Source organism: Hemitrygon akajei, chromosome 32 (genome assembly GCF_048418815.1).
Source record: "Hemitrygon akajei chromosome 32, sHemAka1.3, whole genome shotgun sequence".
NCBI lineage: Eukaryota > Metazoa > Chordata > Chondrichthyes > Myliobatiformes > Dasyatidae > Hemitrygon > Hemitrygon akajei.
The window spans coordinates 30335325-30352296 of record NC_133155.1 but is presented as its reverse complement, the minus strand read 5'-3'; the positions used below and the strand labels follow the sequence as shown (position 1 = coordinate 30352296).

General features: G+C 37.1%; 1 protein-coding gene across 4 annotated transcripts in view; it reads left to right on the top strand.

Annotated features, from left to right (window-relative positions):
- Nucleotides 1–16147, top strand: part of mtf1 (metal-regulatory transcription factor 1) — a 96140-nt gene extending 79993 nt beyond the window's left edge. For 2 of the 4 annotated variants that reach the window (XM_073034475.1, XM_073034476.1), the window contains exons 10-11: nt 4474–4537; nt 6398–16147. In XM_073034475.1, the coding sequence (XP_072890576.1) occupies nt 4474–4537; nt 6398–6801 (468 nt within the window). In that variant the 3' untranslated portion in view covers nt 6802–16147. The remainder of the gene's footprint in view (nt 1–4473; nt 4538–6397) is intronic. The other 2 variants (XM_073034478.1, XM_073034477.1) reach the window with 2 other exon arrangements.
- Nucleotides 16148–16972: the final 825 nt, after the last annotated feature.

Below are 16972 nucleotides of genomic sequence, written 5' to 3'. Positions count from 1 at the left end.
AACCAACCTTTTATAAAGTTGTACCATGACTTCTGGCTAGTAAGAGCAAGCAGTCTGTAAGCTGCCTTCACCTCCCTGTCAACCTGTGCTGCTGCCATCTTCAGGGATCGTTGACCATACATCAAAGCCCCTCCTTGGGTTGAACCATTCATAGTGTTTTCTTTATTTTCGTTAGGTGCATAAAGTACATAACCTCATACTTGTTGAGATTAAGTTTCATCTGTCATTGGTTAATATAAGGGGGCGTAATTTTAAGGTGATTAGAGGAAAGAATAAGGGAGATGTCAGAGGTAAGGTTTTTTTTACGCACAATGGTGGATGCATGGAATGCCCTGCAAAAGGTGCTGGTAGAGACAGATACATTAGGGACATTTAAGAAACTCTTACATAGGCACATGGATGATAGAAAGACAGAGGGCTATGTCACAGGAAAGAGCTAGATTGACCTTACAGTAGATTGAAAGCTTGTCCCAATATCTTGGGCTGAATGGCCTTTACTGTGCTGTAACGTTCTATGTTCTCTTACCAAACAATCAGAGTTAACTATGTCATTCATTAGTTGCTATCCAGCACATTGCTAAGAACAAGTATATTTTTAACTTCAAATAACTGCCACTAACCAAAAATAATTTTTGACGTATATTAATAGCCAGACATAAATGCCATATTATTGTTCTGTTTGTCTGGAAAAGCTTAAAACTGTGAGGTTAATTATTGTCTTAGATTTTTCTTGTAATTTTTGTCCTTTGTACAATCGCCCAGTGATTCAATTGTGACAAAAAGTCATCACAGTTTTTAAAGCTTCCAAATGATTTCTAGATAGGAAAATGTTATATTAATGCTAGGTGTCTCTGTTGAATACATGCATTTTGCCAGTTACCTGTTTTAGTTTATAAAATCTTATTTTCAGAGTTGTATTTGATCGTAGCAAATTGTATAGGAGATAACATAAATGAGAGGGTTTCCAGTGAATTGGGTCCTCTAGTAAAGGGTTCATTGTTAGAAATGAACTGCACTCATTACAACCAAGTTTGGAATTGCAAGGTTGCTCATCAAGTCTGCACAATTTGCATATATGGATGTTGTTATTTAATCTCCTACATAGATGGAAAAGCCATGGGGAAATTACTTGCATTAGGAAATTCAAATTCTCAGAAGCAATAGATCATAGCTATGTTGGTTCTAATACAATATTTTATACCCTCAGCCCATCTCATTGCAGAGGCAAGATCCTGTGGCACCTTCAAAGCTGATTCCAAACAATTTTTGGGTATTCATTATGACTGCCTCTCTGTAGTTTTATCTACAGTTCCCTAGATGTAATTAAAACCTTTCACAAAAGGTCTGGTATAGACGCTGGTGATGGGGGAGGGTGAGGGCAGATTCAAACTCTGATCTCATTTCAAGTGTGCTTTTCTTTGGTTAAATCTGTGGAGATTAGGATTTGAAACCAGTCCCTAAATTCTGTAATTTAAAATGAGAGTAGATTATCAGTTAATAAGGAAAAATCACATAAAATACAGCAGCATGTTGTTAGCCCACTTGCACCTTAGAGTCATAGAGCACTACAGCACCAAAGCAGGCCCTTCGGCCCATTGTCCATGCTGAACTGTTATTCTGCCCAGAACCATTGGCCCACGCCTGAACTATACCTTCCATACCTCCCCCATTCTTGTTCTTATCCAATTTTTTCCTAAATGTATAACCTTTAATACCATGCCTGAGCATTCTATTAAACTCTTGGAGATCCCTGTCAATCTCATAGAAGAGTTGTAGCTTACAGAAACTGGCCCTTCGGCCCATCTGGTCTTTTCTGTTCACTAAAAATCATTTATTAGTACCCTCATTAATTCTGGAACCAACCAATATTTTAAATACATAATTTTCATAAAGCAGCAGCTTGCAATGCTCTATTTTTTGCACAATAATCTTGCCCCGTGTTTTCCCAATGTTTGCTTGCAGAGTTTTGTGTTAGATGAAATCTGTTTCTAAAACTAGGTGTAAAAGGTCCTTTTGTATTAATTCAGAGAAAATTATTCTCTCTGCCCTTCTAGTGCTTAACTCTGAGTCAACATCATTAAAGTGGTTATAACTGCATTAGTTTGTGGGGATGGTGGTGGTAAGGCTACCATCCAGAAAACATTTTATTCTGTTTCTGAGGGAATCCTGAGTGCTGTGTTACTATTTTTTAACTTATTTTATGAGACTAAAATGTTATAAGTGATTCTCAGTTATTTCTGCTTCCTCAAATCCAGGAAGGTGAGTTCAGTTGTGAAAACAGGTGCTGTGTCAAGTGTTCACATTCTCTTCGTGACTAAAGACGTCTGTCTCCTCTCGGTGCTTCAGTTTGCTCCAAGTTCCAAACGCAAGTTGTAGGTTAATTGGCTGCTGTAAATTACCCTTGTCACTAAGACAAATTGTTCTGCCATTTATTAGTGGAATATTGGTGTATGAATGTGGCCCACGTGTTTCTTTTGTATTTTACCAGATTTCAAAAACATTATTCCTGTTAATAAAGAGGGACAAGACTTGTGTTTACGGAGTGTTTTTCGGGACCTTAGAATCTCCCAAAGCAATTTATAAACCTTGAAATGCATAGGATGCAGAGTTGCTACACATTGCAGGAAACAAAATGTGCTAATTTCTTGCATCCAGATTGCACAAACTGAAATCTAACGAGGGCCAAATGATCTGCTTTTGGGATGTTAATTGAAAGAAAAATATTGGTCATGTACAAGGGGAAGTTCCCCTGCTTTTTCTTGTAAAGAAATATGCAATGGAGTCTTTGTATTTACCCAGGTGTCACCAACCTTTTTCGCACCACGGACCGGTTTAATATTGACGATATTCTTGCGGACCGGCCAATGGGGGTGGGGGGGGGGGGCGGGTGATAATCACGACAGGAATATAGGTGATAAGTCAACTATAAGTCACTTATAAGTGGCTAATAAACTGAATTTCAGTTCTAAAAGGGTTTATCTAACGAATTCAATATTAAACACACAGTGCAGATTTTCCTCACATGAACATAGTGATAAGTCAATTATAACTCACTTATAAGCCAAAAGCATCCATAACTTTTTAAGTAGCATTTGGATATTAAACACACAGCACATATTTTCCTTGTATGAACATATAAAATTATTGCAACACACAAGTGAGAGGACATGTAAGGGCCGGAGGTTCCCTTGCCGGGACCGCGGTGGTCGCAGTCCAGAGCGACTGACCGAGCGAGGAGTGTGACAGGGCACATGCCCGCCCCCCTTTTAGGTAGGTAAGATCTAGCGGCTGACTAAAGTTTGGCTCGAGGGATGACTTTCTGTAGGCCGCCGCAGTGAGGTGGCTGCTCTGCTACTTACAAAACCCTGAGCCCAAATTAGGTCATCTGTGTATATTTTAGCACCGGGTTCCCCACAAATATTCAATGTGCTAAACAGGTTTAGAGGCAATGCCCATCTGTTAGCGCTCCAGGCCAGTACAAACAGCAATTCTTGGCGGCCGGTTAACCGAGGCCAACCAGTGATCCCTGGCACTGGGGTATCGTAATGACCTCATGTGCGTTCAAGTTCAGCAGTGGGCAGACAGGGAATGAGGAAAGGTGCAGCTGACTCATATCATTTCATATCGACAAATCATATCCTCGCGGCCTGGTGGTTGGGGACCACTGTATTTACCTGAAGAGAGCATATAGGGTTTCAGGAGTGCAGTGGCAACACTGGAGACTTGACCTTGAACTTGTGGTTGGGTCTCTAGACTGGGGCTTCAGTTTACAACCTTGTGACTCAGAGGCAAAAATGTTATCAAAACAGGCATGCTTATAATGCAACATGCATTGGAATGTCCTGTGTTTGTGCAAGTAGGACTTCCCTTTTTTCCCCATTTATCTATAATGCTCACTTGCCTACCTTTATTAATTAATAAAGGTGCAATTGATGAGATTATTTCCAGTGTGTGGGTGTGTGTACAGTTGCAAGAAAAAGTTTGTCAACCCTTAGCAATTATCTGGTTTTCTGCATTAATTACTCATAAAATGTGGTTTGAACTTCGCCTAAGTCACAATAATAGACAAACACAATCTGCCTTAACTAATGACACACAAACAATTGTACTACTTCTCGTCAGCACTGAGTACACCATTTAAACAATCACAGTCTAAGTTCAAAAAACTTTGTGATCCTCTGGGGTAATGCCTTCTACAAAAGCTGTTTGGAGTCAAGTGTTCCAGTCAATAAATTGAGATTGGAGGCGTGGATTGTACAGGTGCACTGCCCTATAAAAAAGACACACAAAGACCCATTACTGACAGAGCCTGCCCTGAGGAAAGTCCTATTTCACAGCCAGAGTGGAGAATAAATGTTTTGATGACTGAACAATTCCATCATTAATTGCTATTAAGTAAATAATTACTTTGTAAAATGATTAACATTAAAGTGCATTGTTCATTTTTTGTAACAGTATTTTGTTTTTCTTCAGCAACAGGGTCCTAAAGTAGAAAAGGTGTTTTTTACCACAGCAATACCAGTTACTGGCAATACAGGTAACAGTTCTTATTTTTGCACTGTTTTTAAATGTGTTAGGTATTGAGTAAACATTGGAATGGATTAATTCATGCTAAAGTGGATGCAAGCTTCAGTTTTTCCACTTAGATAAATGGTAGAATACTTCAGCTGTAACATTTTATGTAGGATTTCTCTTTGAGCCATAGGATCCTTTCCAAACTTGGCTAACTATTTATTCTTGTGATGTCGTGATGCCAGCCACCTAACTTGTTGCCTGAGGATATATTGAGGTCTCTTTGATCAGATAGTAGCCTCGGGTTATGACACTACACTTGCATAACAAATGTGTTATAGTTTGAAATTAACACATTGTAATTAAAACGAAAATCCAGGGAACACTCAGACACATGAGATTTTGGAAATCTTGAGCGTCACGCACCATATGCGGAAAAACTCATCAAATCAGGCAGCATCTATGGAGGTGTAAAAAAACCTAGGACTTAGACTAAGACTCTTCATCAGGACTAGAAAAGAAGGGGACAGAAGCCAGAATAAGATGAGGGGAGGGGTAAGGAGTACAAAGTAGTGGATGATAAGTGACACCTGCTGAAAGAGAAGGTGGGTGAAGTAAGAAGCTAGGGATTGATATCACATCTTACTACATCTTACTACATCTTACACCCTCTAGCTTCTTACTTTATATCCCTCTCCACCCATCTGCCTTCCACCTCACCTGGTCTCTCCTATCACCTGTGAGCTTGTACTCCTTCCCCCCTTCACCCCCCATCTTATTTTGGCCTGTTCCTCTTCCTTTCCAGTCCTGATGAAGGGTTGCAGCCTGAAACATTGATTGTTTATTCCCCTCCATAGATGCTGCCTAGCCTGCTGAGTTCCTTCAGTATTTTGTCTGTTGCTCGGGTCAGGTAACATCTATTGTGAGGGTATCGGTTAACATTTCAGGCCCTGTGTCTGGTAGTTGCTTAGTCCACACAGTAATTGGTGAGCTGAGTAGATTAGTTTGGTTGCCATGCGTTTCCCACATGTAGATACCTCCAGAAAGGTGAAGCTTGTGGAATTGCCTTTCACTAACTTTGCATCTTTCTATCTAAACTGACCAGGTTGTCGCATTGGGTGGTTGGAATCGATGTTCAGCAACAATCTGCTCAGGGGATCAGGCAGTGTCTGTGGGAGGAAAAGAGTTGTCAGCGTTTTGGGTCAAATCCTTGCATTAGGGCAGTCCTGATGCAGGGTCTCAACCTGATGTGTCAACAATTTCCTATCCTCATTGCTGCTTGATCCACTAAACTCCTTTAGCTGTTCACTTGTTGCTCCAGATTCCAGCATCTGCAGTCCCTTGTGTGTCTCCTTGGAATCAATGCACTAATTTCTTTATTTCTATAGCTGCAGATTCAGCACAGTTTATATTCTGATGTCAATATTATCTAGAGTTGGGTAACTGCAAATTATTTTTTGAGACTTCAAGCTCCAGCAGTGCAAACCAGAGACCAGCAGCATGGTAGCTTAGTGGTTAGCATAACTCTTTACAGCTCCAGCAGTTAGAGTTCAATTCCCACCATCTGTAGGGAGTTTGTACTTTCTCTCCATGACCACATGGATATCCTGTGGGTGCTCCTGTTACCACTGACATTCCATCGACGTGTCGGTTAGGGTTAGTAGGTTATGGACATGCTATGTTGGCAATGGAAGCATGTCGGTACTTGTAGGCTGCCTCAGCACATCTTCAGACTGTGTTGGAGTTGACGCAAATGACACATTTCACTTTATATTTCAATGTACATGCAAAAAATAAAGCTCATGTTACCTTACTCTAAGTATGATGTCAGCAGTCTCCCACTGATTTTTAAATGTGCCTGGTGTTCTATTTCTCATTCCTGCAGGAAACCCAGTGCAGCAGATAGGATTGAGTGTTCCTGTCATAATCATCAAGCAAGAAGAGTCATGTCAGTGTCAATGTGCCTGCCGTGATGCAAGTAAAGAGAAACACACCAACAACAAGGAAAATCTATCACGGGAAGCTGATACTTCCCAGATTACATCTGATCAGGAGCAGGCCCACCTGCAGACTCAGACTTTTCCTTCCAGCTCAAAGGGAGGCAGTCAAGCAGCACAGTCACCCTTGCAGACTGAACTCCAACCAGATATGAGCAATATGGATGTTACTTCCTTTCTTTCTCTTGAGAGTCCGAGAACCCCTTCAACTTTGTCTGACATCGAGACAAGTGACATTCAGGCACTGCTGCAGAAGGTAAAAGGGGACTTGAGCAGCAATTTCTCCAAATAATTATGCTCAAAAGAGGTCGATTTTCTAAATTAAAAAATACTTGTTTTTATTTATGCAGAACGGTAAAGAGTAGGGCCATTTTTATGCAGAACATCACTTGCTCTGAGCAATTTTGTGCAAAAATACTTCCAGTTTTTTTTGTGCAAGCTAAAAAGGGTAACTTCTATTCCAGGTTCACTCTAGAGTTTATATCTTCAACAGTTTTGGGAAAATTTATCTGGACTTGGATTGTATCTAGAGTCTCAATTGGGGGAAAAAGGGAGATACGTACTAAGAACAAATCCACTGAGAATAAATGACAAACATCAGTGTGCTGGTGCAAATGAAGCCCCTATTGATTGACTTGTAAGAAGTTTTTGATGTTCACCCAAATTTTCTGCAACATAGATTGACAGAACACAGGCTTAAAAACTGATGGGTTTGGATTATGCCGCTGGTTCATTGTTTGAGAGCTGCTTTTCCTTCACCAACAGAAAATCCTGGTGCCAAACTAGTAAATTGAGTAAATTTTATGGCAGTGTTTGATTTCTGTCACAAAAGGCATTTTATTGCCTTTACACAGCTCACTTGGAGCCCCTGGTGACCAAAGGCAGCGTTGCAGAGTATGAAGTGAGCAAATCTGCATCGTCTTTGATCTAACCATGGTCAAGTGCATGATCAAGCCTGCAGTGAATTATCAATCTTCTGGAAAAGTATAATCAAAAAATACAGTTTGCTTCAGTTCTTGTGTTGTGTTTTCCAGGATTACAGTGGGTGAGAATCTCAATGGATTATGCTGCATTGCTAAGTAGCTGGATCTGGATCCTATCCAAAGCCGTTGCAAAAGCTGCTCGGTATTCAGATTATTTCCATTTTACTTCGGAAGGACAAAGAAATAATCGAACGGAACTTGTTACAATTGAGCACTGTTTGCCCTGCACAGGCAGATCTCTGTCATAACAATGGCAATGTCATGCTGGTAGAATAAAAAAAAATGTTTTGAGCTTAAATCAAAACAGAGGATTTTAGCGCGCTTACTGTAGCTCTAAAATATATATACCACAGTGACATTTCCAGGGAAGTAAATATTTTCTCTCTACATGCTCAACGCTCTTGTATTTTTATTTAATTTAATAAGATTTGTTCAAGAAAAATCATTGAGGAAAAATGAAACTCATTGTTTTCCAAAATTAGAACACATACCTGGGTACTGTACATCCATAGGATGCCCAATACATTTCAAAATGTATTGTAATTTATTCCCAACTGTTATCAATTGAGAACTTGGTGTTTGATAGTCTACACACTTACTGCTGTGGCACTGTGTAAATGTAATGTACATGGACAATGCATGCACATTAAATAACTGCTTCCAAATGATACTGGTCAACTGCATAAAGTTGCTAGTCATGCAGATTCCATGTGTACTGTCATGTGAAGTACTGTGAGGCTACCAATGGAAAGTGGGAGCTGAAAACATTGGAATATGAGAAATATTTCAGTACTATGTGAAAGAGTCCTTATCTGGTAGGTCACAGACACAAGCTTTGCAGTGCTTTCAGCAGAATTTCAAAATGTGTTTACTTATCAACACCGGATATTCTTATTGCAATCAGTTTGGGATGACTCTGCTTCTACTTTGCATTTGCTGTGTTGCATTCTGAGATTCAAAACTTCTGGAGGAACAAAAGTGAAGAGGATAAAGGATGAAATAAATGATCATGCTGCTATATGACCTCAAAATTTAAAATAACACCATAAAACAACTTTTTTAATCAAGTTTCCTTAAGTGTATGTGTTACAGCAATTAACTAATGAAATTGCTCTATGGTAAAGTAAGTCTGTGTAAAACAACTTTTTTTTTCTTTTAAATCTTAGTTCAAGTTTTCACAAAAATGTGTAAACTGAACCCTGGTACAGTCAGTTAGTACACTTTTACTTTTCAAATTTTGTTCACAGGGATTATACTGAAAATCTTTCCTGTAAATTGTTAGAAGTTCTGTGGTGCTTGGGCAGCATCAGACCAGTTTGTGTCTGAGTTGGAAAACTCAGCTTAATGTTATGCAAATGGTACAGTTAATCCAGGGCCACGATGTCTGATGTTAGATGTACAAAGCTTGTAATGCATTTGGGGTACTTTTCTAATGACTGATAGACCACTGTAGGACAGAAGGTGTCTTAGTCTGAACCTGCGTGTGTTATACTCAACCTGTGAATTGGTGCTGGCACTTGATGCAAAAGTTTTGAACATTGATTGTGATTTGAGAAGGGAAAAGTAAATTTTGTGATGGGGTGGGAAGTAATGCAGTAAAGTGGAAATCAAGAAAGTATAGATGTTGAAGACTGCGTAGTCAACATTTGAAAGCAAGTGTGCTCTTGAGCTCGGACATCCATCAAACCCAAAAATCAGTATATTCCCTTGTTTTTGTTCAAAGTAATAGTCTTAATAAAATGTCACAATTTTTAAAACTGTAATAACCTAAAGTATATGAATGTAGCTTACAAATTTTGTAAGATAAGCTGATTTGGATTTTGTCTTAATTGTTAGGATTATTTTACCTCAGAATTCATTTACTAAATCAATTAAATTCTTTTTGGGGAAAAGTCATTATTCAGAAAGAATATCTAATAGTAAACTTCCAGCCTGGTTCTGGACTTCCCCTTAATAGATGAACAGAAGTCCTTCTTTTACCACATATGAAACCTAATAACGGGTGTTGAGCTGAAAAATATTTTAATTGTTATTAATAAATAACTGAGAAAAGTTTAAAGTTTAAATTATGTGCAGGCTGAAAAAATGTTTAATTAATTACCTAAAGTCCAAAACTACCTTATTGTTGCACATGTCACTATGGGGTAAATTTTAAACAGAGGACCAGTTCTATAACAGGGAAATATTGGCATTAGAGGCCAGCATCAGTGCTTTCTCTTTATTAACAGATTTTGGTTGGTTTGTGATTTATAGCTTTTGTACAGCACTATTGGTTGGATCAGGCATTGTCTAGCAGCTTTATGGTTTGTTTAGCTTCAAGGTACAGGTGCTATTACTAAACTTAAGTCTTTTCAATGGCCTGATTTAAAAAGAGTTATGGTGTGCTTTGGACAACTCAACGTGTTTATTGTGTTATACAAATATTGAGCTGTCTTAAGTTGAATCAAGAAATACTAGGAGGAAAGTGAAATTCAGAATTAAAAAGTTATCTAATTTGGAGGAGAGATTTAAACTAATTGCCTAAAATTATTCCTTGGTAAGTTTGTGCAATAGCAGCAGTTTTCTTTTTGGTGTTACTGAGCTGGAAGGTGCAATTAAAATGCAATTAAATGATTGTTTGTATTCAGAGTTTATTCTGGTGTCATTTTATAATACAAATCTAAATATATTTTGATTGAGTATTAATTTAGTGTAATTTGCATTGGGAAATGTAAAGCCATACTAATAAATCTGCTTTCCTATTAATTGTAGACAAAATTTGCAGTACATTTGCTGCAATTTATCAAAATTCAGATTTGATCTAGGCATCTGGAATAAAATAGCTTTCTTGAATTTCTTTCCCACTGCAATTTAATTTGAATATTATTCTTAATAGAACCAGCAGCAATCAGGATATAACAGTCCTCAGAAGTGTTTATTCATTGCCGAAATGATTGGAGGCTAGGAGTCTTAGGAACATTTCAGATGGTGGCATTCCATGTGTCTGGTGCCTTTTGTTCTTTCAAGTGGTGGTTAAAGAGTACTGAATGTGTAATTTCTAAAAACCATACTTTTATTTTTTCCCTTCCATTTCTCACAGACTTCCCTCCCCTGCCACCCCCCCCCCCCATAAAATCATTCTCACTTCAGCAAAATAAAAATTGCAGAAGTTGGTGGTCTTTTATGGTTCCTTTCTCACAGTATATTGGAGTTGTTCATTTGAACTGTGTGCTCGTTAATGTAAAAGACTTAGTTTGTGGTTGAACTTCCATTAATATTATCTGATTAGCAACTGGCTAGTAGACACATTTTACCTGTATTCTAATATACAAGGTAAACGTAATGCAACATTTTTAGATAATGTAAGTTCTGTGTCACGGCTCAGTTATCATTTGCATGGTAATATTTTGCTCTACAGTGGCTATAAATGCATCTGGGTATTGCTCAAGTCTGAGTAGAACCAGCTTTGGTCTTCCCTACTGAGATGAAATGTGTAACTTTCATGAGGTCTTTAACAAAGCAATATAATTAAGATTGACATCTCTGATTTTCAGTACAGACCAGTGTTCTGCCAGTGTTATAGCACTTCATTAGTAATCATAGTTCATTAGAAATTTGGAAGGCACCATTGGTCCCATTGAATACATACTATGTCTTGCCAGTTTGGTCTAGTCAGCAAATGCTCTCCTGCTCTTTGTTCAATACCCTGCAAATATTTTCATTCAAGTTCTATTCCCTCTTGTAAGACCAACTGGACTGACTTTCTATCATTCTTGCAGTTCTGGTGATCTGCAAAACGTATCGCAAAAATATGATGTTTATTGTACTATTTTAAATTTATTTAGACTTTGATTATTTAATTCCAGAAATTCATTGCAGAAATTTATCCCATTATCCTTCACTCTATTTTTGTAGACTTCATATTATTTCTAAGCTATTTCCCATGTTTTAAATAGGCTTGTTTCTTTATTTATTCAATCTTTTACCCTGAGAGTCATGTTTAAAAGTACATCTGATAGAATTCACATGAATTTTTTGAGTAAAGTTTCCAAGTTGCAGGTGGTAGTTCTATCCTAAAAAACGTTAGGCAGTGCCTAATATTGACATAGCTGTTGACTATCTGTAGGTATCTGTCAAATACCTTGACAGATGTGTAAGCCTGCCGTTAATTCTGTTTTTGGAAATTATTGAGATTTAGAAGGTTCTAATAATCTGAAGTTGAAATGATACAGGAAGGTATATAAAATAATCTACTGTGTACTTTGAATTTTGAATACAGATCATTAGAATATGCAATAGATTATCGTAATAAAAAGTAAATTGTTAAAATGATTTGTTAAAAAATGTAGTAATTTCAAATCTTTCTAATTTTACCACTTTAACTAATAAATCAAAACTGTTAATCAGGAATGCATAGGCTGATATAACTTTGGGTTTGCACCTTTATCGGTCTATTCAATACAACTTGATACAAAATGAGTAGAAAGGAAAACCATGCTGAGCTCACTAAATTTATAGTTTAAACTGTAGTATAATTTGAATTCAAATGTTTGTATATCAATAAAGCTTTCAAAGCTTAATATGTAAGAATTTCTAAAACAATTGAATATTATACTTTAAAAATCTACAATAGTGAGTATGTGTTATCTTCCAATCCACAATAAGACCATTATCATCGCCGTTTAACACGATTTCTTGCATCCAATGTTTACAGTTTTTCATTCTTTAAACATCAAAAGGACTAAATTATTTTATTTATCTGTAGCATATACCTGGATGATGGTAAAGGGTAGTCTGTTCATTATTTTTGATTAAAATTGATTTCCAGCTAGAAATTTTTATTAGAAGCAGTGTCTAATTATAAACAAATGCATCTCTTAATCATGTATTTATATAAATAATAAACCTATTGAAATTTAATCTATCTGTGCATCCCTCCAACTCCAAGTTGTGATAGGATACATAGATTTTAAAGTACTGTGGTCTTTCAGTGGCAAGGGGGAAGAGAGGTGAGCATAGTGAATTGAGATTCTGAGTTCACCCACCTTGCTTAAACTTATTTTCTTGTTGAAGAGCAGTGGTTTCTTATGAATTTGAGTTTGTAAGAAGTGTGAAACATTAAAGTGGCAATCTCAATCATTTGCATTAGGAATAATAAAGCTTCATATATTCTCAGTGAACCTGTTGGCCCTGAATATTTTGAGGGAAAATCAGCTACTAGATTTCATTTCAAAACCCAAGAAGAAGTCAGTTGAGAACAAACCACTGGCCTGAGCATACATGACAACCTATCCTGGCAGAGAGAGCAATTCATTGTCAGATTAAAACAGCATCATATTTAATGAGAAGTTGCAAGAGAGAGCTCCAGCTGTAATAAATTTCCTGCTTTCTACCATTGCAGCTACCTACCTATAATACAGGTAAAGTGACAACAATTCACTACAAAGTAAGTGATGTTGTTGCAAATTTAATTTTCAGACAACCCCAAAGATTGTCTGTCAGTGTTATACATCAGCTACATAACATTTAGACTTATGGCTTGATATACTTAATGCACCTTAGTGGAAGACCTCATTCTTGATGCAATGTGCACTGATGTTGTGAGTTTTAATCTCTTGTTGCTATATATTGAGACTTCCCTGGTTCCCCTAATATAGTTAGGAACACTGTATAGTATCAAAGTCTGAGTCACTGATTCCTTTGCTTTTTAAAAACCTAGAGTTGGAATATTGCCAATTATAGTTAATACAGGTTCACTGGCCTAACTTGCTGATTTATTATAGGTTCAGCCACCTTTTTTATGCCTCTTGATTTATCAAATGAGGTACAGAAATAGTTCATCTGTGCACTGACAATATTAGAACATAGAACAATACAGCACAGTACAGGCCCTTTGTCCCACAATGTTGTGCTGACCCTTAAACCCTGCCTCCCATATAACCCTCCACCTTAAATTCCTCCATATACCTGTCTAGTAGTCTCTTAAACTTCACTAGTGTATCTGCCTCCACCACTGACTCAGGCAGTGCATTCCATGCACCAACCACTCTCGAGTAAAAAACCTTCCTCTAATATCCCCCTTGAACTTCCCACCCCTTACCTTAAAGCCATGTCCTCTTGTATTGAGCAGTGGTGCCCTGGGGAAGAGGCGGTGGCTGTCCACTCTATCTATTCCTCTTAATATCTTGTGTACCTCTATCATGTCTCCTCTCATCCTCCTTCTCTCCAGAGAGTAAAATCCTAGCTCCCTTAATCTCTGATTGGGGTTGTCCTCACCCAAATGCAACTGGCAGCATGAAGCTTTGTCAGAGATACAGAAGACAAAAAAAAATTGTAAAAGCTGTCTAAAAATCACATTTAAAAGTTATAGAACAACTCCCTGTGCCAAAACCTCATTAAAATGACAACCATTTTGTTGCATTGTGTAAGTAACCTGTAGTATGAATTAGATGCTGGAAAATCTTTGCATACATCTCTGCTGACCGTCAGTCAAAATCTTCTCTTTCTCTACCCTTCCTTCTTTTGGAACATCTTTTACTCACTTTAATTTGAAAGTTCTTAGAAACATTATTAGGAGACTTGTTTAGAATTTCATTTGAACATTATTCTGTGGCACTGTGTAATTGCTGATAGCAAATGAATTTACGTTTCATCCAAATATCTACTATTTAGTTTAATCTGTACACACTAGGAAAACTATATGCGTTTCTTGCAACATTTATTTTTTTAATTCCTTCAAGTTGAAGCACTTTAGGTTGGTTAATTTGCAATTGTGTTGTGCTTTTGCACACTTTGCTAAGAGGACTTTAGTTTTGCAAACTGTGTAAATGTTTTGCTTTAATTTGTACATGTTACTTTTGAAATATTGTGATCATATGAAGAATAGAGTATGTAATTTTATATTGTAGTTCATTTGTTGAAAAATACCCATTAATGTCAGCATAAGTGGTTTAAGTACTAGGGAGAGCACTGTAACATAATTATATTTTCAAAGTACTGTTTCGTTCCATACCCCTTGCTCATTTACTACAGATGGTTTGCCTGCTTTCTTAGTGGCACTGTTGCTTTTGAGGAAGCTCTTTGCAACCTAGGAGTCAAACCACTTTGTTGTATTAAATTATCATTTAACTGGATGCCTGTTGCAGAAACTGTTTCCTTAATTTTATTTTTTAAATGTATATTAGTATAAGTTGCATAGAGTGAGCTAGATTCTGTTTTATTTTTATTGCACATAACAGCTGGTTAAACCAATCGGGATTCTCTTGCCTACATTGGTAAACTAACAGTGAAATGAGCTGAAACTTCAGTGTAAAGATTTTAAAGTGGACTGAGGCAAATGGGCCTTATTACTGAAAATATTTGATTTGGAGAGTCACTCTTCCAAGCCCCAGGTACAATGTGCAACAGGAGTGGGTCTTCAGAGGTGAATGTGCACCTGGGTTTCCCCTTGCTAACTTGGTTTTTACCTTTAAAAATCTAAGAATGCTACACATTCAGTCAAGTTTGTTGGTATCTCTAGTAGGTAAGTAGGAAATTGGCTGTTTGTACAGCAGTGATATCAGGGCCTTTATAAGATAGATTACTGACATATTGAGGATGACAAACTGCCTGTCTTCTCAAAAAGTGGCTACTATCATCGATAACCATTTATTTTTAAACAACTTTGTTTTTCTGGTGATTTTTAGCCTTCCTTGTAGCTCTTATTCTCCAGATTAGGGACAACACACTTTCTGGCATCCCTTCCTCAATGCTACCTGAAACGTATTTTATATTTTTTTTGTAAAAATGTTGGGAAAAACGGAAAAACTGCCCTGGAGTGCAAGCTAAAGCTATATGAGTTGAAATATTGCTTTGCGGGCTCAGTAATGTGATGTCCTCATTCTTATTGGAAGAGATGTTCTGATCCTGTGCATTTTCTTCTAAAACATTAACCAGGCATAGGAAATAAATACTGCTCTAGACATTATGCTCATCCTGAAGATGGATATTTCCTGGAAACTGATTCTTTTTTTAAGTTATAATTCACAATATGGCGATAATAAAGTGAGCTCTTTGCTACAGACCTTTGCAATATTTATGCCGCACACGATATAGATGTAACTTATTTATCCTGTCATTTGTTGATACAGCACAATTGGTTCATGATTGGATTGTTGCCTCTTGACTGTATATGCAACGTCAAAAACAAAGCAAAGCACACCACAATGTAGCGTGTAGAGTGGGAATAGAGAAAGCTTCTCTAGTGCTGACTTTTTGTAATATTCCACAGGCCTTACATGGTGAAGCCAAGGGTTTGGGGCAGAAGAATTGGAGATCAAAAAAAAATGCAGCATGTACTGTATTAATGAATCTATTTAAATGTGTAGTTGGGAGTGTCTTCATTCCTGAATTCTGATGTGAAAACAAAAAAAGTTACAGTTGCTTCCAAAGGAAGAGAATGTCTCCAAAACCCAAAGAGTGAAGAATAACAATGGATTTGTATTTTTGAAGAATGTAAATGTAAAAAAAAGTTTGCTGAATTGCTTGTTTTTGTACTAAATTAATATTGTACTTTGGTTTGGAAAATCTGCTAATATGTGGGAAAATTTAACATTTTTGAAATTGAGCAATATGATGCATAAGAGCCTGATTAATAAATACTGACTTACTATGAGCAGTAAGTGTTTTATTGAAACATTATTTAGATTCTCTTCATTTGTTTAAAAAGAAAGTTCTGAAGGAATCATCAGCTTGAGTTATATATTAATTATTTTACTTGATATAAATTGTAGAGTGAATCATTAGTTAGAAAATGTAATTAAGATCATCAACACAAATCCTCTTACAGTGTTTAAATGATCATTTTCTTGAGAATTTTATTCTCAGATGTGAGAGGCTACATTTGGAGATGAGGCTCAATCATTTGAAAATTCTTATCCAGCCTCTCCTCTTCAGACACCTTAGTGAATTCCATTTATTCCAGCTTTATCAGCCCCCTCTCAGGTGATACAATTAGTTATCAGCTATACTGGAGAGTTCAACTTGCCCATAACCTACAACATTGAGAGAATTCACTCCACCTCAATGCAGTTGGTGGCAAGGACCTTTGTATTGGAAAAAAATCAGATCATGAATTATCATGAATTCATTTGAAATGCTTTTAATAGGTCATTTCATTACTGCACAATAAATCAGTTCTGTCCACATGCTTTCTTGGTACACTGTAGTTGTACTTTGGACATACTAGCTGAGCCAGAAATCAAGAAGGTATACAAGAACACGTTTCCAGTCGGTTCAGCAACACTATTCTAATGTGAGTTGGAAGGACAGATGGTAGGTTAGTACTGAATGTCTATGATTTACCATTTTAAAACATTTGAAACCTATCATTTCCCTAGGTACCCGGATCTGCAATTATTAGAACAGAGGTAACAATTAGCTTAAGTAAATCTGGTTGCTCTTCATAAACTTCACCCCATTGATTTACTCTAATTATAAGCAATATTAAGGAACCATTAGGAA